This window comes from Thunnus maccoyii, chromosome 16, assembly GCF_910596095.1.
Source record: "Thunnus maccoyii chromosome 16, fThuMac1.1, whole genome shotgun sequence".
Taxonomy (NCBI): Eukaryota; Metazoa; Chordata; class Actinopteri; order Scombriformes; family Scombridae; genus Thunnus; species Thunnus maccoyii.
This window is the reverse complement of record NC_056548.1, coordinates 20,800,350-20,823,348: the sequence shown is the minus strand read 5'-3', so window position 1 is coordinate 20,823,348 and position 22,999 is coordinate 20,800,350. Positions and strand designations below refer to the sequence as shown.

The window sequence follows — 22,999 nt, the reverse complement described above, 5'->3', positions numbered from 1 at the left end:
TACCTCAATTATTTTCTTAGGCAGAGTGGGATCCAACCTTTGGAGATGTTCCCAGTGAGAGATGAGCAGCTGAAACACGTCACAGGCTACCTGAGCTACTGCTTTGTTCCCGAACTGGACAAACAAACAAGAAGGCAGGACAAGAACTGATGAGTGATGCAGAGGACTTGGCTCCATGTAGAATAAGCAACAAGGAACCAAGATAAAAACATTTAGATGTATGAAGCCAGTATTTTTCTACATTAAATGTACGGAGGAATGTTTTTATTTCGACTGTCTGGATAATGTTGCTGTTACTCTCACACTATAAGCATTCACCCTGCGAGCAAAACAATCATTTACCGGCTGAGTGAAGATATCCTCGGCCCGATTTTTTGCTGTCACTGGCCATCATCGGATATTCTTGCTTGCTTGTTTCTCTAATAATGTGATTTTTATTGAGAGCAGTTCCTCATGGTGGCAGAATGAAGACAGTTGCTTGGAGAAATCCAAGTCTCAGAAGCAATTCTGTTTACTTTCTTCTGTTTATTTCCATGCAACCAAATATATACGCTTGCCGGCCCACCCACTTTCAATCTTAACAATTTGAAAAAGGCAATAACAAAAGTATGATGATGTGCCATTGTATTTGCGACTTTTGCGGTTGCATAAACATGTATACGTAAATAATACTGGATTCTCTCACACTCGCAATCTGTCAAACCAGGACAAGCTTTAATCAAGTTGCTCGCAGTGTGATTCAGCAACAATCAGATCAAGCACAAGGTGTAGTTATTTAACCTCATCATTATGATCCTCTAATTCTAATTAATCTTGTGCTGCTCAAATGACTGAATGATGACTTAATTAATCAGGATACAAACAAAACAATAGCAGAGAGACCTCATCTGCCTGTCACGCACAACACTGCAACTTCAATAGAAGTAACATTTTTTACGATTTATGGCATTTATAATGTTTATGTTCTCCTTGATATCTTCAGGACAAGAAGGTAAAAGCTGATATAGCATGATATACTCTTCAACTGGAAAGTACTTCATATATTCACACAAACACAACAATTATATATATACAAAATGTCTTAACTGTGATGTGTGTTCTTAAGGATTAATATTTGCTAATTCCCAGAACTCAAAGTTATTAAATTTAATCTTCTCAAATCGTAAAAGTAACACTTATGATTTGGGAGGTTAAGTTTTTTCCCTTGTTGAGTTTGTGTCACCAAATACTTTAATTCCAAAAAGCAAGAGGGACATTGCCAATGTCGAAGATAGAGAGGAAAAGTTTAGGCACACATTGACTGTGACAAAATTTGGAGTAATTTCCCTTAAATTTAGTTTTTCACTACTGTGCAGATAATCAGCATAATTTCATTTCCAGTTCAAACCATTTTCTCCAGACTTATTGGAGGAAAGAATTGAGCTGTTGACAATTTTGTTTCAAATGTGGATTTCTTCAGTGATTTGAAATTCTTTGTGGAGAAATAGAATTTCCCATTTCTTCCAGCTGAATGCCTCTCAACATGTAACAAGGGCAGACAATGTGGGGAGTGCAGAAATGGCCAAACACAAAAAGGGGCCCTGAGAGTTCAGCACCTGCTTTTAGAAAAGAGACTCTCAGTGCCACTCTTCCCCCTAGATCCCCCACCGAGCCTATACCCTCTATTTTGGGGCTGGCTGAGTCTGTGTGTCAAGTTGTACAGGGGAGTGATTACTGCTCCATTAGAGAAGGGGGGTTGCTCGAACAGGAAGCTGGGAGATGTAGCTGCTTAAATTGGCCCACATCTACTGAGAGCGAGCAGCCTGGAAATTACGCCACCGCCCAAAACCCTTTTCCATGGAAAAAAAAAAAAAAAAAAAAAAAAAGGAAAAAAACAAAAAACAGCCTCCACTGGTTCTCTGCATCTCTTCACTCAGAGAGAAAAGAGGGCTCTTCCAAAATATACCCATGAGTCACATCACTGGATATGTTTTATTCTCACACTTTTTCTCCCCTCACTACGTTGAAATTGTTCTGCAGTCCTTTTATGTAATCAACTATCATTTTTGGTAGAGCTAAACACTGTAGGGCTTGTGTGGTAAAACAAAAAAAAAAAACACTGTGATGAAATCCAGACTTCCTGTATCTATTCATTTACAGACACTGTGGCCATCAGTGATTTATTCTATTACAGAAGTAAATTTAATTCATGGCACAGCTGTGACAGTCGACAAAGCTCATGAGAGACGTGCAGCTGTATTTTGTACACTGTACGCATAAGTTCACAGGTATCCAACTGCAAGCGGATACTGTATACGGTGCGACGGAGCTCACTCGCCTCAGTGGGTCACTGACCTTTAGTGTTACTCCCAAGACGTTGATGGCATCTTTGACCAGGTGGTGGATGTCCTTTTGCATCAGCTCCTCACATACCCACAGACCCAGACTGCACACAGCAATACACCTGAATGACACAATTACAAACTTACATTCAGCAACAATAGAGCTGAATTAGACTAAATGTTTTCAGAAAACTGTTATTCACCCAAAAACACAAAAATATCCCAGTAAATAATTTTGAAATTATCTTTCAAACAACTGCACTGAATTTCTATGATAGTTAGTAAATGCTGTTTAATATTGCATGCTTATTTTACATATGCATGAAAATACACATTAATATCAAACTCATTACATACCTGGCCCCTTCACAGTGTTCCTTTGTTGCCGTCTCCAGCAGGATGTTGACCAGATAATCCTGAATGAGAAAACACACACACACACACACACACACACACACACACACACACACACACACACACACACACACACACGCACAAATGATGATCAACATGCAACTCAGTCGTCAAATCACCCTTAAGATCCTAATGTTCACATTTTAGTAGAAAATGTAACAAACTCTTACAGTAATGACTTTTCTTTATATTATAAATCAGTGGTTCTCAAAGTAGGGTCCGGGGACCCCCAGGGGTCCTTGATGGGGTTCCAGGGGGTCCCCATCAAAAAAGGGAATAATTTATTTTCACTATAATTCCATCAATAAGTAACACACTGACAGAATGTATGACTATTTTGGTCTTTCTGTAATAAAACATCTAAAAGCAAAAATCAAAAATCAGATGGGGGACAAAATCTCTGTGGTCTAATTTGTTAAATTTGAGAACCATTGTTGTTTGAGACTTATCCACTAACAGTACCACTTTTTTTTTAATGCCATTATAGTTTCCCCATGTATCGACTGTTTACCTTGATGTCCTCATTGCCTACAACGACGTCGTCAGAGCCAGACACGGTCTTCAGTATTGGAATCTGGAGGTAAAGGTTGGGGAAACACACTAAGGAGCCCAGAATTGTCTGAGCCTCCATCCTGGGAGCCTGGCAGAGATAAGGAAAAAAAAAAAAACATGCTATCATTAATTCCCTCAAGCTACATGAAAACAACTCACTTCCAGGAAAGAGGAAACCCACTATCCAGGGAAAAAGGATTGGAGGGATCCAGCAGAATTAATTGTGTCTTTATTCATGATTCTGCTAATGTGAAACTGAAACTCTTGGTAGGCGATGGACAGCAAAATGACTGATTTAATGCTCGATTAATGCAGCTCTAAAGCGCATCTTGTTGCATCTGATGGGCAACTGTTTCCCCAAAATCAGACAATGCCTGTATGCTGGGAAGTATAAAATTATCTGGCAACTAAAATTATGAGAAACATACAGTTGATGGTAAAATGTTCCTGTAAACTGAGCCTAACATATTATATAGTTTAGAGAAGTAAAAGACATGTTTAGGTTACATCTGCACACACTAGCAATGACTTAACAAGGAGTGGTTATCTTATTGGTCAACATAATCTCTGCTAATTGCTCCAAATCATGCCACAGTCATGCAAAAAGCTTACATCACAAGCCTGTGTGTTGATGTGAATGTATATCAGCATAAAATTCCAGGAAATTGCAGGAGGACTCGCAGAAATCACCTGTTTGCATTCATTTCACGACAGAGGCAACATCGCCTCCTGTTTTCAGACCATAATAACTGTGATCACATGTTGCTTTCCATAATTAATTAAACATGACTGAGAGTCATATTAACACTTTGCTCTTGTGCATTTAATGAAACATTTTCTATTCACAGGTAAATGGTCTAACTAATCACAGTCATTTGTTTCGTCTGTAATTAACTGCTCTTTACTTCCCAAATACAACTGCAGCTTTTTGAGTTAAAGATTTGTACATTTAAATCAAGTTTTATTCAAATAAGTAATAATAGGTAGAATACAATATGATCCTAAAGCTAGTTTTATGTCAGTTGTGCAATAACTGTATCTAGTTCCCAAAGATGGACGAATAATCATGATGAATAACTATGCAATATTGAGCTAAGTAATTTGTGGTTATCTTTTCAGTCATAGTTGCTCAATCCTACGTGTAAGTTAGAAAGGTGGCATCTCACACCTGAAGATTGCATTCTTGATTTTTCTTACAAGCCTAACAAACGAAAGAAGGTTCAAATATTAGTGTTATTTCGTCCCTCAGATTCCCTTTTATTGTTAACAGAATTCACAAAACAATTTCAACTTTACGATGGAAAAAATCTAAAATATTCAAGAAAATTATTACAAGGGGGACAATTTAATTCATAACACTCACAAGTGAGTGAATAAATGTGACGGTTAATGAAGATCGACAGGTATCTAGAGGAATTTGGTGGTTTTTTGTGTTTTGTTGAGGGTTATATCTTTGTTCCATAACAAATACTTTGCATCTCTTCATCTAAAAAAAAAAAAAACATTCCTGAAATGTTCATATATGTATTATTATTTACAATTCTTCCTAGCTCTAGAAAATATCTTCAGATTCCATTTTGTTTTTCATTGTAAATCTGAATGGTGAAGGTGTGTTTGTACCTCTGAGGAGTCAGAACTGAGAACGCAGGCAGCAGCAGTGATAAAATCTCCAACCAGCATGGTGAAGCCTGGCAGGCCAAGGAAGAAAAATCGAGGGGAGCAGGAACGGATGATGGTGTTCAAAACATCCTGATGACAAGCGTGCACACAAACACATAAATGTTAATAGGAGGCAAACAACAATTTCCTCATTGATATTTCTGTTATTAGACATCAACAATAAATGACTTTATATAGAAATAAACAGCTATCATCCATCTGAAAACAAAAATGAATCTCTTGGTACAGTTTTTACTAGAAAATGCATTTCCTGCAGAAAATGCGTGTGAATGCTGACAGCTGAAATAAATCGCAAAGCATTGCTGAAAATGCAGAAATCTGAATGAATTTTGTTTGAAAAAACTGAAAGCTCAAATGCACTGCACTTCACTGCTGAAAAACCTGGAAGCTGAAAAATGTAAAACTGGCAGAACTGAAAGCTGAGCTGCATTATCTAAAGAAGCTGAAAGTTGAAATACATTGTTTGAAAAGCTGAAAGCTAAACTGTAATACTGTAAAAACTGGAAGTTGACATGAATTGCCTGAAAAGGCTGAAAGAAGAAATTAATTGTATTAAATTTCAGACAGATGTACTGAATTGCTAAACACTTTGGAACAACAAAGGCATTAGCCTCAAGAGCTGAGAGCTGCAAAGCATTGCTGAAAATGCAGAAAGTCGTATTTGGACGGAATAAACGCTGCTGCCTCTGCAAACTGCTGCTCCAAGCAGCAATTTTTTAAATCTTGTAGCGCCACCTACAGGTGAAATTGTATCAAATGCTGCAGACTTGTTCGGCATCTGTACAACTTTGCAGAATTTAGTTACCATGGGATATTACATTTAAGACATATGGCAGTTAATAAGTAGTATGGTGGTGTTAAGTGCATCAGGCCACGCCTTCAAAATTTTGGTAACCAATTACAGACAAACGTTAAGTGATACCCAAAAACTAACTCATATATTTTGTTCAAGGTCACCGAAGTATGGTATGTACCAAGTTTGGTGAAGATTATATGAAATATGTGCCAACAGAAGCAAAAAATGTGGTTACCAAAAAATCCAAAATGGCGGAACATTTTTCCAGGTGCAATTGGGTGTGGCCTATATCACTTGAATCAACATCATCCAAGGAACACACTGTGCAAATATTGTTTTGCTCCGCCTCACGGTTCGTGAGTTATTAGCCAAAACGTAAAAAACTTAATAACTGACCACAAGGTGGCGCTATTGGTACCATATTTGAATTTATTAAGCATTTCTACATGGGACACATGTCCATTAAGTATGAATACTTTAGTACTTATAGTGTTTGAGATATCAACTTTCAAACATTCATCCCCCCATAGATTTTTCATTATAAATTTTAATATTTTAAAAAATTATATAAAATCCCAGGAATATGCTAAAAAGAAGAAAAGTCATGGCATAAATGTCCTTAAAGAGCTGAACATTTTGATATTTGAATGGTTTCTGTAGCTGAAAGTATGCAGAAGTAGTTAGTGATCAAAAAACGTATGGAAGAATAATAAATAAAGCTTTGAACAATAGTGTGAATGCTTGTCAGCATTCACACTAATTAGATGGGATTTTTGCATTTAGTATGAGCAGAGGGTCTGTTAGTACGCCCAGAGGGAAGCAGTAACAGAAATATTTTGTAAATGGGCCACAATGAGAGAGACATGGCAGAGAGAAAGCTTTTTCCTCCGACAGGCAGGCTAAGCATTTTAAGTGTGTTGAGGAGAGTAAGGCACTCAACAGTACATGTCACTAAAAGACAAAAAAAACAGAGTGGGAAAGAAAGATAGAGAGTGAGAGAGAGAGAGAGTGAGAGAGAGAGAGAGAAAGAGAGAGAGAGGGAGAGAGAGGGAGAGGGAGAGGGAGAGAGAGAGAGAGAGAGAGAGAGAGAGAGAGGGGCAGCAGATGGATTGTTCACAGAGGATAAGAGAGAGAACAAAAGACCTCAACTTTCATGAGTCAAATGTATATACACACACACAAGCAAACCTGTAATTAAAGCCAGAGACAAGGTATTGTTTTGCTGAGGTACAGGCGGCTCAGTGGCAGATGGGTGCTCTTTCAACATTGACATATGCTGTACTGCAGAGTGCTCTGCAGAAACTGCTCAAGTATGTACAACGTAATACCATGCTAGACAAAAGCTGTTAACGTGTTTTTCGTGCTATATTTAGATGGTACAACTGCAGCAAAGAAGTCGATTTATTTTACTCTTCATTGACAAAAGAAATACTCACATTTTGAAAAAAATAACATATAGGTATGAGAATGCAACATCTCAGTATGGCATAAAGATTGTTCTCGCTCTTATCTTAGACATGCGCGTGCATATTTGTGTACAAAGGCAAGGTCCACACTAGAAACACCTGCCTTCTTGGCCATAAACTTGTGCAAATCGGACAGTTCAAACATCAGCCTGTTTCTAGCTAAACCAAAGGGCACCTTAGCAAACATACAAGCACACAATTTTTCTCTCGCTCTCTCTCAAATACACACACAGACAGACACACACACACACGCAGTACTGTACCACCTATCTATCTACGACATTAATCACCTGAAGCTTTGGCAAACACAGAATGCAGGTGAACAGAGGAGGAATAGAATAAACACGCCGAGGCAATAAGTAGGAAGTCAAACCAACACGATGCGCTGCATGTGGAAAATTGGTGGGAAGAGCTTTAGGATTGAGGGCCCATTTTACCCTCATTTTGTTGGTAATTGACCTCTGAAGCATAATGTGCAGTGCAGTCAGAGGTAATTAGCAAGCAGCAAACTGTTGCTTGATTGCTTGAAATGAGCATTTTAGAGGAAGCCACAAATGTAGAATGCAAAGTGTTTTCTATTGTATGTGTAAGTAGAGGGAACCTGATTTGAGGTGTGTGTATAGAAATGGGAATTGAGCCCTGCGTGTGGCTCTGTGCTGCCAGTAGGAATGGCCCCTGCATCAACAAAAGATGCATTAACGTAACTCTGAATAAAGCCACCTCAGACCTTTTCATTTGGCCTCATCTGCAGGAAAGCACACGCTGTCCACCTGCTGGCCCTTGGGGTGACAGGGTTCACTCTGGCATTACATCACTCTGCATGTTATCGGAAATTTTTTTTCTCATTTACTAAACCTGAATATTTCCAGTTTAGCCGTGCATTAATACCAACATAATAAGTATGACTATCTGGGATTTTCCCTTCACAAGCTGAGTCCACCTGCATAACTATGAGGTGTGAAGTTTAATCAACAGCCATATTTTGTGGCTTAGGGGTCAACTGTCACATTTTAATCCGGCAGTAAATAAATTATACAAGACCTCCCTTTTTGCAGTGATAAGATCAACAGAGTTAAGGACCAGCTGCTTTTACTCTGAAAGCACAGGTGTGAAAAACTGTTTATCTAGCCGTACCTGGCATGTTATGTTAGTCCTTGCCAGATTAATAAGTGTATATGAATGACTGATTCATGTTTTCTTTCACTCACGCAAAGTGAATAGTTGAAAAAAAAATATGTGTATGTACTTCTCTATATTTCACAAAATATGTTGTTGACTATTGCAGTCCAGACAGTAGACCTATTAGATAGATTACTGCTATTGTGGCACGGTCATGCCTTTATGATACCAGAGAAAGACAGACAATTGGGACAACAGCCCTGACCTTGGCACTCTGTCAGTTGTAAGGACAATCCCTCCAAGGGAACTGGCATTTTCCTCTAAGCTTCGTTGAATTTAATGGTGAGGATTTACACTGGGATTCCCCCCCTGTTGTCTACAGTACATGGGAGTGAAAAACAGGTTTTATTACTTGATTAACAGTAAGTCTAAAAAAAAAATGTTGAACCTGTAAGCTGTGAGTATTTTAAGTTAATAATAAATATAATGTATTTATGTAAAAGTCAGAACTAAACATACACTATATAATTCACTACATGCACACACACAATCATTTTAAATAATCTGCAGACCGGCCTGTGCTGGCGGCTACTTTAATCACAAAAGGTAATTGAAGAATTAATGCATGTAAAAAAGATGAGGAAAAAAGGGTATGTAAGTATTGATTTATAAAAGTATATGCTTTTTTTCCTTTTTTGGGTGGGTTGGGGGTGAAGGCAGAGAGGAAGGAGGAGGGGGAGAGTAAGAGCCACTTTCTTATGTTAAGCAGGCGTGCGGCTGTCCTCTATTGTGTGGCGTGAGGACTCTTTTCTCCGGCCAATTTGAGCATGCTTCAGTGGCCAGCCTGGCTCTGGCCCCCCGACGTATTATACAGAGCCACAACAAAAGCTGGAGAATGTTGCCTCGTCCCTCAACGTGCCCCCCTCATTGCTCTACTCTACACTACGTTCTCCAGGCTCCCCTCCCGCTCCTTCACACACACAGGCAGGCAGGCAGGCAGGCAGGCAGGCAGGCAGGCAGGCCAGCCTACTCTGGGCCCCTGGCCGATGTGTCAGTCTAACGGAGCGCGACAGACGTCAATCCTTAATTAATCACGTATACGCGGCAGGGGCTCAAAACATTATTTAACGACATGGAAAACATTCTAATAAGCTTGTCGCACTGCCAAGGCGCAAAAGAAACCCAGCCAGGAGGGTATACACACACACACACACACACACACACACACACACACACACACACACGCGCACACACACTTGCATCCAGAACACCCCGGCAACTCCACCCACTCACACTTTTATCCCCATTCTTTGTTTTTTGGGGGGGGGGGGACTCCATTCATCTCCACTCGGCTTCGTCTGGAAGAAGTGGAGCTAGGCCAGATTTAAATACGAGGAAGGGTGTGGCTAAAGGAAGTGGAAGATGCCAAAACACAGTAGCATTCTTCATCACCACTGGTTGGCAGGCAGTTTTCAAAACTGAGCCTCAGCAATCATAAATTGCAGTGCACCTATATGACCCCTGTCCTCACTCCAGTCAGTAACACTCCTTAAGTTGATCTTGAAATACCTTGAGTAGCTCTAAACATGCTTGAAGAGTTTACCTCAGCAACACCAAGAGCCAACAGGTGAAATTGAATCACTGAGTTATAAGAAAACATAGAAAAAAGTAGTTGGCAATATTGGTGACTACAAATTCAGTATGTAGATCAAATCGGTTCACATCTATCACATGGGTTTGACTGGTGCGCCATCTAGTGCTGAACAAAAGAACAATGGGCAGCCTCACTGGTGCCATCTGCTGGTCGTACCTGATCACCGCTAATGAAGCCCTTGTGCATGATGTGGTAGAGGTGCACTAGGAAATCACTGTTGGGGAGGACATCCTGGTGCCTGGTCATCATTTCACAAATCAGCTTGTAGGCCTGCAGTTTACCAGCCTTGTACTCCGTTGGTAGCATGGTGGCCTGTGGAGGAGAGAACGAGAGACGTTGATATTATTACAAACAGTTTAAGACTTGGAGATGTGTAACATTCGCTATGCTGCAGGAGTGATTGATTTTGTCACCATTTTCTCCAGTGAAAACTTTCTTCACCCATGGAATCCATTCAAACAAATGTGAACTCAATGTGACCGCAGCTGCTTTTCTCCATCAATGAGGAAAAGTAAAAAATTTAGAGTGGTGTATCACTTGTTTTTATGGTTTGTTGATACAATATGATTTCATACTGCTAATTGAATTGTCTGTTTAGTCAGTGTCTGTTGCCATTCAGTCCCGTTTATTACAAACCCTTGTTGCTGCTGCTGCTTGGAAGTAATCTTATTATTCCCCGAACATATTAGAGGATTCTCCCAGGGAAACCCCGACTAGATATTGTTTACAAAATCTGATGTAAATGCAGCGTTCGATCAGTTAGTAAGAGATGACTAAATCAGAAATAATTCATATGAAAATGCTTTGGATTATAATTTCTAAGACATGACAATAGATCTGGCTAACAGAAACTACATTAAATTTCCTATAAATTTTGATAGAATCCTCATTTATTCTGTATTTTGTACACATGCTTAACTATAACACTCTTTCACTTCCTTGGTTGTTTTTTGCACATTATTCAACTTATGCCTCAAAGTATTCATTAATGTGACTGTTGTTTTCTGAGTGTTGTCTGCAGTGGCTATGTGTTGTTGATACCCTGAAGAGCCAAGAGGCGAGCATTCGGAGAGGAGGGATGAAGGCAGGCTGGGGAGGAGACGATTGGTTGTCCACGCTGATCCCAAGGTTGTCTCGGATCTGTAAGCACACAATCAACTTTAGTCGAATCAAAAATTTATGTTTTACAAAGGCCTTGAAATTATGCATCATTTGAACAGTTACTAATAATCTACTCATCTATCATGCAAATGATCACTTTGCCAGAGTGGGTGTGTGTTTTTTCCTCATTTGAGATGAAATGCTTCACATGTAGGTTTGGGTTTCGTTCCACCTTACCTTGGCCAGCTTGTGCCAGAGCTCATAGAGATAGGAGAAGACCTTGGCATGGATTTTGGGGCAGCGGATACTGTTGACATCTCCGAGGATACCCAAAATCCTCCTCCATAGGACAAAGGCCGAATCAGCGTGCCAACCAGTCAGGGTCCCACCCGCAATGATGCTGACATCATCAGCCAGACACTCACTGCTGTCTGCATGGTTGAAGACATGAGGGAAGGAGAGAAGAGAGTTTGGGGTGTTTTGGGTCAGATAATAAACTTCGTATTTGGTGACACCCATATTTGTAGCTGTGGATACCTAATACAAAGTGAGCCAGCCTTAATTTTTCTGAGTACATGGGATTCAATCAACAAATGCAGAACACCTTTCAGAAAAGCAGTTTAAAATTTCAGACTTGTTTGTAACACATAAAAAATGAAAAACAATATTAAAGCCTGTTGACCAAATCCTTAGTCTCATTGTGCATTTTCCCAAATGCGTCCAAGCACTAAGATCTTTGTCCACTGAAAGTGATCAAAGCACTGAAACACTTTTGGGAAACAGGCACAAGTCACATGCAACACCCAAATGAAGTCAGGTTGAATTGTGGGAGGACAGTGCCACTTAGTGGGCAACAGAAGAATGATGGTGAGCAGAGGGATTAAAGGCCTAGAAAAAGACACAGAAATGGATTGTGAGAGTGTAGCAGATCTGGTGATTTCCTTCAGCTGTTTAAATCAAGATATTAAGGAATTAGTTTGTCTTTCCAAGGAGAAAAAAATAAAAATAGTTCTATATATTCAATTAAGTAACCGAGCAGGATCTGCCAGATGGGTGAATGAAGAAAAAACATGGAAAAGTATAATGTAAGAAAGGGAAGTCAAGTAAGGCTGAAAAATATAGAGCATGGAGAGTCAATGGTAAATGAGGACTCTTTGGTCTATATGATGAGTAGCAGCTAGGAAGCAGTACCCAAGTGGTGTGGCATGTGTAAGACAGACTGATGCATGGTGTCGTCCAGGGGGCAGTCCCGCGGGCACTCAGTGTGCACCAGCAGGGCTGGTGAGGCGGGGGGGTTCTGGGGGTAGTGGTAGTGGTTGTGGTGGTAGGACGGGGGTGCAGAGTGGGGAGGGAGGGCACACTCAGGACCTAAAAACGACAAGGGGAAAGGTATAAAACTGAGTTTGAGGAAGGGAGCACAGGGGCAAAGGAGGGAGACTGACAACTTCATGATGATCACGATGTAGGACAACACAGACAAAAGTTCACATACAAGGGTGGGAAGGGGTAAGAACAACCTCTCCATAATGATGGGGGTGGGGGTTGGTAGGTCACCGCAGATGAACCAGAAGAACTGTTGAACTCTTTCAACTTATAGTTAAACGATTAGTTTGCGTGATTTAATCCCTTAATAAACACAACTATATCAACGGTCTTTACTGAACCAAGAAGCTGAAAAAAAATTCTACATCGACATTTACCCTCTTAGTGGGCAACTCCGTCTAGTTGCCCCCAGTAGCTTTTTTTTTGTGTGCTTTTCAAACAACTTCGGCAAAGGATAATTTGTTTTAATTCACAAAACGTGAAGCCTTAACAGGGATAAATTCTACAGTTCTACAGCTAACCCTGTATTAACCTGCTCCAAATCACACACCCTAGACCTATATTAAAGTCATGGTCAGCTTAAATATTTTTAAGGGTGTGTTTAAGGATATTTATTAGCCCTAAAAAGATTGTTGTTAACGCAGACATACAAAGACGTCAAAATACATTGACATCTGCAATAAATACAGTGTGAAAAAATGTTTCAGGTGCTCAGGGGTGAGTTCTTATCAGGTTCTGTACCTGCTAGAGCCTCATTGTGGCTGAGCAGCAGACTCCCCTGGCTCTGGGGGTCGGTTGTCACGTCCATGTGGGCCGACTGGGTGGACTGAGTGTCAGCCTCCTCATCAAAGGCCTGCCAGGTAACCTCAGCTTCATTGAGGTAGCCATTGGATGTCTCGCTGCTTAAACTCTCACCTGGTAAAGATGGGTGAATAAGGATTACAACGGGCACAAAAAGTATTGAATTTGTACTAGCTAAGTAAGAAAAACTATTGCAAAAAACAGCCTTTATTTGGTACTTTGATGTTGGATTTAATTGATGGATCATTAATTAAACAAGAAATACTGCCTCACAGTTGTATGCCTCCATCAACCTGTCAAGTTGCAGTTTACATCCCACAGCTGTCCAGACTAATTAAAGGTATTAAGTGTATTTTCCTTGTATTTGTTCACATGCTTGGCCAATAAAGCTGATTTTGATAGAACACTAAGTTGTAGCCATCACAGTAAACAAAGCTTCAGATATGGATGCTGCTGCAAAGAAGCTACAAATCCTAAAACGTGGATGCTTCACACACATCTTCAACCCCTTCTATGCTGCACAGAAGATCTATACAATCACCACAGTTTCAAGGTGGGCACCCAAGATTAGTGTCACCAATTCAATATCTGATCAAATGTGAAATATGGTCACAATCTCCCTTTCTGTTCCTGAGTTATGGCGATGAATAAGGCCAGAACACTGTTTTTGCAGAACATTATGATGACACTGTGAAGTTGACCTTTTGGATATAAAATGTCATCACTTTATCCTATTAGACATTTGTGTGAAACTTTGTCATAATTAGCATATGAATTCTTGAGTTAAGGACAAAAACATGTTTTGTTGAGGTCACAGTGAACTTGACCTTTGACCACCAAAATCTAATCAGTTCATCCTGGAGTCCAAGTGGACATTTGTGCTCAATGTAATGAAATTCCTTCCAGGTATTCCTGGCATACGTATTCACAAGAACGGGATGGACGGACACCCCGAAAACACAATGCCTCTGGCCATGGCTGTCGCCGGCATGGAGGCATGAAAACAGCAATTCTTCATGTGAAACACTTAACTAAAACATAGCTACATAAATATCAGAATCATTATCATTCTTGAAAAATAAGTGATGTAATGTCTAACTTTTCTCTCTGAGCTTAGGCCTTGTGTAGTTTGTGTGTCCGTCAGAATTGCACTCTGCCTCAGCTGGACTGCTGCTCCGCTGGATGAGGATCTGGGAACACAGAAACAAACATTGAAGAAGAGATACTTTCATGCACAAATCCTATTTTCTTTTTCAGTATTTTGACATATCACTAAAGTACAAGATGGTTCTTCTCACCACTGGTGGCTCACTGTTCTCTCTTCTTCCCTCAGATGTCCTGCTATCGGAGCCACAGGAAGTAGGGGAGTACTCTCTCTTCTGGGCTAGAGTGCCACAGGAGATGTTACAAAGAGGACAAAAAAACAAAATAAAGTTATCTAAAAACAGGCTGACTATCTATGAGCTTTATGTCTTTGGTTTGGCAAAAATGCATTACAATCCAAATGAGTGTGCATCCTAAATACCCTGTTTGCCCATAACATCTCTAGAGGTTGTAAACATTATACATAGTCTCTAATTACTCTAATGCAACAGCAGAGATAAAGAGTTCAATGTTAAATGTTGAATTTCATATATTGTATAAAACTGAGTCTTCAGAAGATGTAACATCTCAACAAATATTTTAAAATGCACAATATTTACATACTCCAGAACCACATCCACCAACTATGGCCTACAGAGCTATAATATCTGAAGCCAATGTCAACAAAAACTGTGCAACTGTGCTGGATTGCTCTGTGTTATTAAAGTATACGTGATTAACTGGCGACTAATGTTTTCTCTTTTCATCTAGTTACCTGATAGTTTACATGCAGGGTTTACATTAGCTGGCATATGCCGGCTTTTTGCCGGTATCATGTGTAGTTGTCCGGCAGATGAAAATATTGACGGCCAAAATGTCCGGTGGGAAATACACCGATTGCCAAATAAATAAATAAATAAATTCATTAATAGCATACTAAATAGGCTAATATTGTGTAACCTATAAGATATGTTGCCAAGACAACTTAAATATAAACTTGTATTACGCAAAAGTTTGGTTTTGTCTCTGCTGTTAAGACATTGAAAGATTCACTGAGTGTTTGGTGAGATGTGACTAAGTGTGGCACGAGATTCAAAAGCTGCAAACTCCAGCAACAGTCTTGCACTTTGGCTCAAGAGCAGTTAACACGACTCCTAAAGTCCTACCGTTTTCTCTCAGGTAACGTTACATCCCTCATTGGCACAGTGAAACAAACAAATCAGCCTGGAGCTCCACAGTTAAATAACATGTTGTTGATCAGTATGAGGTTTAACTTTTCCCCGTATGGCCCTGGTGAGAGGCGGGCTTGGGGAGACCATGGCAGGTGGAGATAGTGGCAGAGCTGCAGCTGCAGGCTGCCTGCATGGCTGCATTAACTTAATAATAGCAAGGCTATTTGTTTTATTTTTTTTGCTGTAGCCTATTTGCTCAGTTTGCAAAGTTTGAGAAGAGTTCATTCTGCTGACTAAAATAGATTTGTTGGATCATAGCGTTTGTGTTTTTGTGTTTTATTGCTGTTTAAATATAGGCATTATATAGCTATTAAACATATGTCTGGTAGTTGTTCTATATGGCTGGAATTCTGAAATATTAACAGCCACATTGGCCATCAAAAAAAAGTCTGATGTAAACTCTGTTTACATGTAACAGGGCTACATCATATCTAAACACAATCCTGATGTGAGGCAAGTGTGTAATTTCAATCAAGATCAAACAAGAAACATGGAGAAATAAAATTAGAATTGTGTCTGTATATACCTGGTAAAGTGTCAGACAGTTGTTGGGTGATGTCTGAGGTGCTGCTGCTACGTGGCAGAGGGCTATCTCCGCCTCCCAGCTCCTCCTCTGCCCCACATTCTGACAGCTGACACTCCTCCACATCTGACGGACAGGGCAAAAGAGGATACATAGTAAGGCCTGTGCGATATGACCAGTCACATACCACAAATGCAATGTTTAAATGGAATCACACAGGAATATGTATTTTGTTACTGTTAAGGGATTTGCAGACACATTAAGACATGCACACATGCAGTGGTGATGCAGACATTCGTGTTATACACTATATTCCTATGCATTGAAAACAGCAGAAGGGCTGCCCAAGAGTTTTTTAAAAAAAATTTCAGCAAGTTCAACCCACAAGACAATTTTAAATTTGTGTTAAAGCATAAACCTCTCTGCTCCGAGTACTGTCACAACAGACATAGAAACTGGTAGCGTATGACAGATAGTGACAGACGGATGGAAGAGGAAGGGTGACGGTCACAAACACACAAATACATGCAGCTCTCAGAATACACTTTACCTGAGAGTCTGTGAGAGCAAGCAGAATTACCAGAAGAGATACCAGGCAAGAAAGAGCTCACAGTGTGGAGCAGCATAGGAACGCTTTTAGTAGTGGGCAAAGCCTCGTATAGATGAACACAGTTGCTGATGGACTGGCTTCGCTTAGCTTCCATCAGGGAAAGAGAAAGAAGAGGGGAAAAGAAAACAGAAAGTGGAAACAGGAAAGAGTAGAGGGAAGAAGACAGTATTCAATGACAGCAAAGTACAGCATGCTACAATGCTGCTTCCATAGCTGCTTCCATTGATAAATGCATTCTTGATCAGGAGAGTAAATAAAGCAAGGCAATAGCAGAGTTTGACATAAATGATCATATCCAGTGTTTGTTGAAAACCGAGTATCAGTTCCAAATATTACAACTGACGTTATGTGAATAAATCATAAATAAGATCTACAACAGAAGAAAAAAAAATGAAACCAAACTCAGACTGAGTCACTGAAACAGTAAATTCTGAGACTAGAAATTTGTTGCATGTATATGTATTAAGTGTCGGTGTATGACACATTACACTGCAATTTTTAGACAGAAAAACAAATTTTGTTTTTCTGTCAACAGATTGTTGAGGCAGATAGTCATATTTGTTAGAATATATGGGCCAATATATTGTTTTACATAAATACATAAACATTTTTAGAAACAATCTTTTTTTTTTTTAAGAATTGAGTGGGACATTTAACAGCTGAAAAATAAATCGTCAGTGCTCTCTGGTGGACAAACTATGTAATGGCAACATTCTCTCTGAATTATCTCAAAAGTATCTTTTTCATTTCTGTACTGCAATTTCTTGTTACTTATTGGCCGACTTATTCACCAACACTCATTTGTTTGCAGTAAGATGATACTGACTGATATGGGTCTGGCTGTCATATGACACAAGGCACTAAAATCTATCAAATTAAAAATCACACAACAATACCCTCATATAAACCTTTGGAGTTAACTTTATTACTTAGAAATACTGCTCTGCCAAGTCAGTTGTAACTTTACACTTGTTTTTCATTAACCTACTAAAAACCCTGCGTTCAGGTACACATGCTGTGTACAGCTTTTATTTCTTAGGCTTGAGTAATTAGTTCTTATGTGTTTGGAACAGGAGAGAACAGATATACATGTATAGACTATACCTACTACATTTTTATCTTACTTGCGTCTAGATTATATTATCTTATGTTATCTTGTGATATTAAAATGTAGACACAAATTAGTAAAGGTAAATCCGATAACTATCCCAGCGATGGCAGAGTGAGAGTTGGTTCAAATGGGTCTCTGTACTTGTAGAAGCTTAATGAGTACCATAATGAAATATCCAGCCTTTTTGTCCATTATCAAGACAAGATCTCAGAACAATATTAGTTTGTATTTGCATGCGTAAGTACGGCCAAGTTTTGACAGTTGTCATTGCTGAGGCTTTGCCATTGTGTCTGGATAGCACTTCAGGCTTAATCTCAAAGAGAGCAATGAAAGAGGACAGTTCTATTCTCTGCTTTCAGCATACTTTAATTACGCCTTTCAGTGAGAGAGATACATCGTCTCTGCTACAGCCTGCCGCTGTGTCCCATTTATGCATATTAATGAGCATTAATTACACTCTTAATGAAACTATCAAAAACTGCCGTGCAATTGATGTGTGGGTCTTCTCTTGAGGAGTAGGGAGGAGGGCTGTCGGGCCTTTGAAGATCAATGTGGGAGAAATCCAATTAGGCCAAAGAAAAGGAAGGGAATTTGAAGCGGTTGTGTTTAATGTCCATCTTTGCTTGCACGCAGATACAAATAAACGGACCAACTGAATAGGTGCATAAACATGCACACAAGACACATAATAGATGTGTCAGCACACACACACACACCTTCTAAGACTTCATCCTTAGGCACATATACACCTGCTCCTAGCTCAACAAGCTCGTCATTTCAGATCGCTAGTGGTAATTGGGAAGGCGGAAGGCCAGGAAAGGAAAAGGGATCGTCTCTGTCTTTTATCCTCCACATTAAGATTCTGTCTAGACAAAATTAAGACAAGCGAGACAGGCATTGCAGCTAGTTACTACTCTACTGCCTTCCAGCTCAACTTATAATTAGCCTGCCAAATTCCCATCAGATAAGGGGTGTTTGCTGTGTCTGAATTGAACTAATGACAATAAGTGTCCAAAGCTGGCCTTTGACATGCCGTCGGGGGATTGTGTTGTACGCCTGCAATCGAGCTGACATGGAAACATGTTGACATTGGCCAGTGACATGTGAGGGGAACAATGGGGGCCATCTGCTGGAGCTCTTTGTCTTTGGTGTTAGGCCTTTCAGCGGCACCTGGGCTGGCGTATACATGGACCCATCTTAAGGCTTTCACATGCAGTCAATACATCTGATAAACCCTGAGGCCCGACGTTGTGCTCCAGAAGCTTATCAGTGCTGTGTTCTTAGCCCACACAAAGGCAGAAGATTAATACAGCATGGATAAGGCATTGAAAACACATGTAGAGGGTCTTACACAGCATATCCCTTTGCATTATATTTGGCCTAATTTAATGGTAGAGTGACATGCAGCTAATATAGAAACTATTTTATATCACAGGTACTTACCAGAGGCCTTCTGTCGGACGTTGTTACGGGCCTTCTCTACACCAGGAGCTCCTGATGTGGTGGCAGAGCGAATCCTCATGGGTTCCTGAACTCCCGGCCCGCCCTGCTCCCCTTGATTCCTCCAACTGAGTGAAAAGGAGCGTGCTACTGCTGCTGCCTTCTGGGAGTCTTGGATTACACCTGACATAAAGAGAACAACACTTGCTAAGTACTGAGGTGTCACTTAGTGTACATTTTTCAGTAATAATCAGCTTTATATTTGGATTTAGCAGCAGCTAACTGTCTAACAATATAATACCGCCCTACTCTACAGTAATTGCTGTGCAGTGTTGCCTTAAACTTGTGTGAACCATGGTATTATCTGAACAAAGATGAGCTCACTGGTAAATTAAAGTTCCTGTATGTAGCAACTGAAATATTTCTGACTTTGGCAAGTACTAGTGGTAGTATCAAAAAATCTGTTTTGTTTGACCAATATTCAAGACACAAAATATATTCAATTAATGATATAAAACTGAGCAATTAGAATATTCAGCATCAAGGAGCACCCTGGTAGCCGAATGGTTACTGCACATGCCACCGAACTGCAATGTCCCCGGTTTGATTCCGGCCAGGGACCTTTGTTGCATGTCATACCAATCTTTCCCTTGTTTCATGTATGCCTCTTCGCTGCCCACTCCTATATTTTCAAAAAGGATCAACAATGATGCGGCTGAACCAGAGATATTGTCTTTTTTATATACAAAAACCTTGTGCCTGCATTACCCATAATACAACTCAGCCACCACCAGTTCAGCTGGAGATTCGGGTGTGTTATGCTAGTAGTGGCTAATGTAGCCTCGAGTCACTAGCATCAAGTAGAAATGAGCAGTGGGCTACAGAGGTCTGGTAAACTCACTTCTTTCTAACTCCACACTCTCAGATTATTTTCATTTTCAAACTTTACGTCTTCAGACCAACCAATCCTGCCTTAAGTGACACAGCTCTGGAGCCACAAAAGGCTTCATACAATTTTTTTCCAGAAATGCATTAGTGCCCCCCAAGATCTTTAAACAGACTTTGATGTGTAAAATCTGCCCACTTTCGCTCCAAGTAAAGTGTAAAGTAAGACTCAGCTAAAAGTGAACAGGATTTATGTTCCAATTTCAAACCTTTTTTCACCCAAATTTTAGCCATCCCAATTCCCCGTCTTTTCCCATTTCTCCCCCTCACCACGTCCTCGCTGCCTCTTCTCCTTCTGCTCACTGAGTTTGTCCAGAGGCAGGCTGGCCATGTCCAGGCCATAAACTGAGCGTGCCAGCACAGCCGTCAGCGAGTCCATGATGCTGGCCCACTCTGTCACCAGCTCCTCCCAGCAGGTAAGAGACGACAGCACTGCCAGCAGCTCGTCCCATAGCTCCCGGGAGATAAATACGCACAGGTTGGCTCTCACCCATGCCACGATGATGGTCTGAATGCAGGATGAGACAACAAGAGATGAATAAGCATTGACAGAAAGGGTTACAGCGATGAATTCCAGCCTCTGATAAGATGTGACATCTGATTTGGTATAGTGTCTCCTTGCCTTACTGTCAAATGCCCTATCCAAGACACACACACACAGTATATATACTGTATATATACAGTTTCAGAGCAAGTTGTAGCAGTTGCTCATGAATGAAATTACATAGAATTATGTGCATTAAATGTTCATTTTCTGTACCGTCTGTAAGTGTACTGTGAGTAAACATGAGTACTGAAAAGACATTCACACTCACTCTCTCCTCTTATTTTCTGATTAATAAAATCCTGTGCATCAGCATCAGTGCATAAGCAAGTGCAGACATACCCTGAAGAGTATAGAGGCCAAACTTTCAGCAAAGTGGTCTTTTCTTTGGTTTTCCTGTGGCCTCTTCATCACCGCCTCAGTTATCCTCAGTAGTACCTGCAACATCTGCTCCCTGCAGAACACACAGTGAAACAGAATATATATTTTTGTCATATATAGAATATTTTTACGACAATAAAAAAATGGAGTGATCATGAAATCAATCAAAAGAAAATCTAAAAAGTCAGAGTCAGGAATGAATACATGACAAAAACTGATCTCCATCGTGTATTTGAATGTCTCACTGACCATGTCTGTGTGTTCATCGTGTGCTCCATGATCATGTGCCGGTAGATGCTGAGAACACACTTGCACACCTCAACCTGGTTATCCAGGAGTTTAGGTACATCCTGGCACGGCTCCAGCAGGAACACATTGGATGAATTGGTCAGGAACACCTACACATACAGATCCATAAAGACAGAAGTTAAGCTGAACAAATAGTAAAAGTATAGTAAATAAGACAACATTAAAAACAGGAAAAAGTGCATACAGTAAGTATTGCTCATTCTAAACACCAAATGCTGTGATCTCAGGATAAAAACACATCTCTGAACATAGAGACACACCTGTAGTGTGGGCTGGATGCCAGCCTTGACGTCCCTGTTCTGCGCCTCTGTGAGGAAGCCCCGACTGATGGCGCTGCTAAATGAGTAGGTCCTCCCCCAGCTGGATGTCCGTCTGTGACCATGACTCTCCAACATCTGGTAAAAGACAAGGCAAGGTTATGACTCAGTAGAAATAACTATACCTATGATAGAGAAGACCTCTCATGTTGTTAAGACAAAAAAAAGGCATGATCTTAACTTGTTTATGTCTGGTGTTTTCAGACTACCATAGTATGTTAAGCTTATGATATGACTTAAGTCTGAGTATGTTATTTAATAATATCATTTCAGTCAAACCGAACTTAGAATCACAGCAGTCTTCACCTGTGCATGAATGCTGTTGTTCTCTGTGTTGAGTATCTGTTCAGAGCTGTCATCCACTTCATCTTGCTGTGTAGTTTTGTCAGGCTCTGTCATGAAGCTGGGCTTCTCCTGCAGGATCCACTTCCTGTACACTTTGATCACCTTCCTGGTTGCTGATGCCTCGCAGGACGGCAGCAGGAAAGCCTAATGAGTGGGGACATGGACATTCGAGCTGAACTAACAGTGTTTTGAATAGTTTCACAAGCAGCCTGTTCAGTAGGAAGGACCGTTAAGTAATGTTAACAAATGGCCAGCAGAGGGCAACATAGCACAAGTTATTGCAGAGAAGTCATCCAGTCTGCATTATAATCATGACCCAATGTGATATATATGATATAGCATCTGCAATGACATTTATTTATATAACATCAAATAAAGTAATATTGCTTGGATACAGTTTCTCATCTGTACCTGGTGGAAGACCTCGTTGACAAAATTCACATTGTCCCTTGTGGAGAGCAGGATGGCATGCACCATGTCATAGACATAGCGATGCTCCTCCTCAATGCTACACAAACTGGAATCGCTGGGCCGTCGATCAGACAGCGTGCTGCTGTTGGAGTGGCTCTTCTCAGGCTCCCCCGCTGGCCCGTTCGTATCCCCATCTGATGTCTTATCCTTCTCCTTCTCCTGGCTGCTACTGCCTGCAGTGACAGTCTGGGCACCACAGAGACACAGTGTCAGTGAGAAATGAGTCTCTTAGTATGCTACAGGCTGCCCGCTCTGTTAAACAATTGGTCGCTAGAGTCTTACTGACTAGGAATTCTTTTCTCGACTGATTGTGTTTTAATGTCTTTTTATGGGGAATGAGCAACTGTATTAGGCGTTATTGTAAAATGAGTCTCACCTTTTTTCTATTCACAACACTATTAGTTTTGCATTTCATTCCCCTTCTTCTTCTCTCTATAATTGCTCTCACTGTCAAATGCTCA

The 22,999-nt window shown here is 40.4% G+C and overlaps 1 protein-coding gene across 2 annotated transcripts in view; it reads right to left on the bottom strand.

Moving 5' to 3' along the window:
- ralgapa2 (Ral GTPase activating protein catalytic subunit alpha 2) overlaps window positions 1-22,999 on the bottom strand; it is a 94,288-nt gene that overhangs the window by 41,334 nt on the left and 29,955 nt on the right. The window contains exons 10-29 of one of the 2 annotated variants that reach the window (XM_042389012.1): window positions 22,479-22,724; window positions 22,029-22,211; window positions 21,666-21,800; window positions 21,346-21,494; window positions 21,058-21,169; window positions 20,442-20,679; window positions 19,230-19,409; window positions 16,069-16,191; window positions 14,526-14,611; window positions 14,327-14,417; window positions 13,168-13,341; window positions 12,295-12,471; window positions 11,341-11,534; window positions 11,044-11,142; window positions 10,159-10,314; window positions 4,908-5,036; window positions 3,247-3,375; window positions 2,679-2,737; window positions 2,335-2,443; window positions 4-114 (exon numbers count right to left, since the gene is read on the bottom strand). In XM_042389012.1, the coding sequence (XP_042244946.1) occupies window positions 4-114; window positions 2,335-2,443; window positions 2,679-2,737; window positions 3,247-3,375; window positions 4,908-5,036; window positions 10,159-10,314; window positions 11,044-11,142; window positions 11,341-11,534; window positions 12,295-12,471; window positions 13,168-13,341; window positions 14,327-14,417; window positions 14,526-14,611; window positions 16,069-16,191; window positions 19,230-19,409; window positions 20,442-20,679; window positions 21,058-21,169; window positions 21,346-21,494; window positions 21,666-21,800; window positions 22,029-22,211; window positions 22,479-22,724 (2,880 nt within the window). The remainder of the gene's footprint in view (window positions 1-3; window positions 115-2,334; window positions 2,444-2,678; window positions 2,738-3,246; window positions 3,376-4,907; window positions 5,037-10,158; window positions 10,315-11,043; window positions 11,143-11,340; window positions 11,535-12,294; window positions 12,472-13,167; window positions 13,342-14,326; window positions 14,418-14,525; window positions 14,612-16,068; window positions 16,192-19,229; window positions 19,410-20,441; window positions 20,680-21,057; window positions 21,170-21,345; window positions 21,495-21,665; window positions 21,801-22,028; window positions 22,212-22,478; window positions 22,725-22,999) is intronic. The other variant, XM_042389013.1, reaches the window with a different exon arrangement.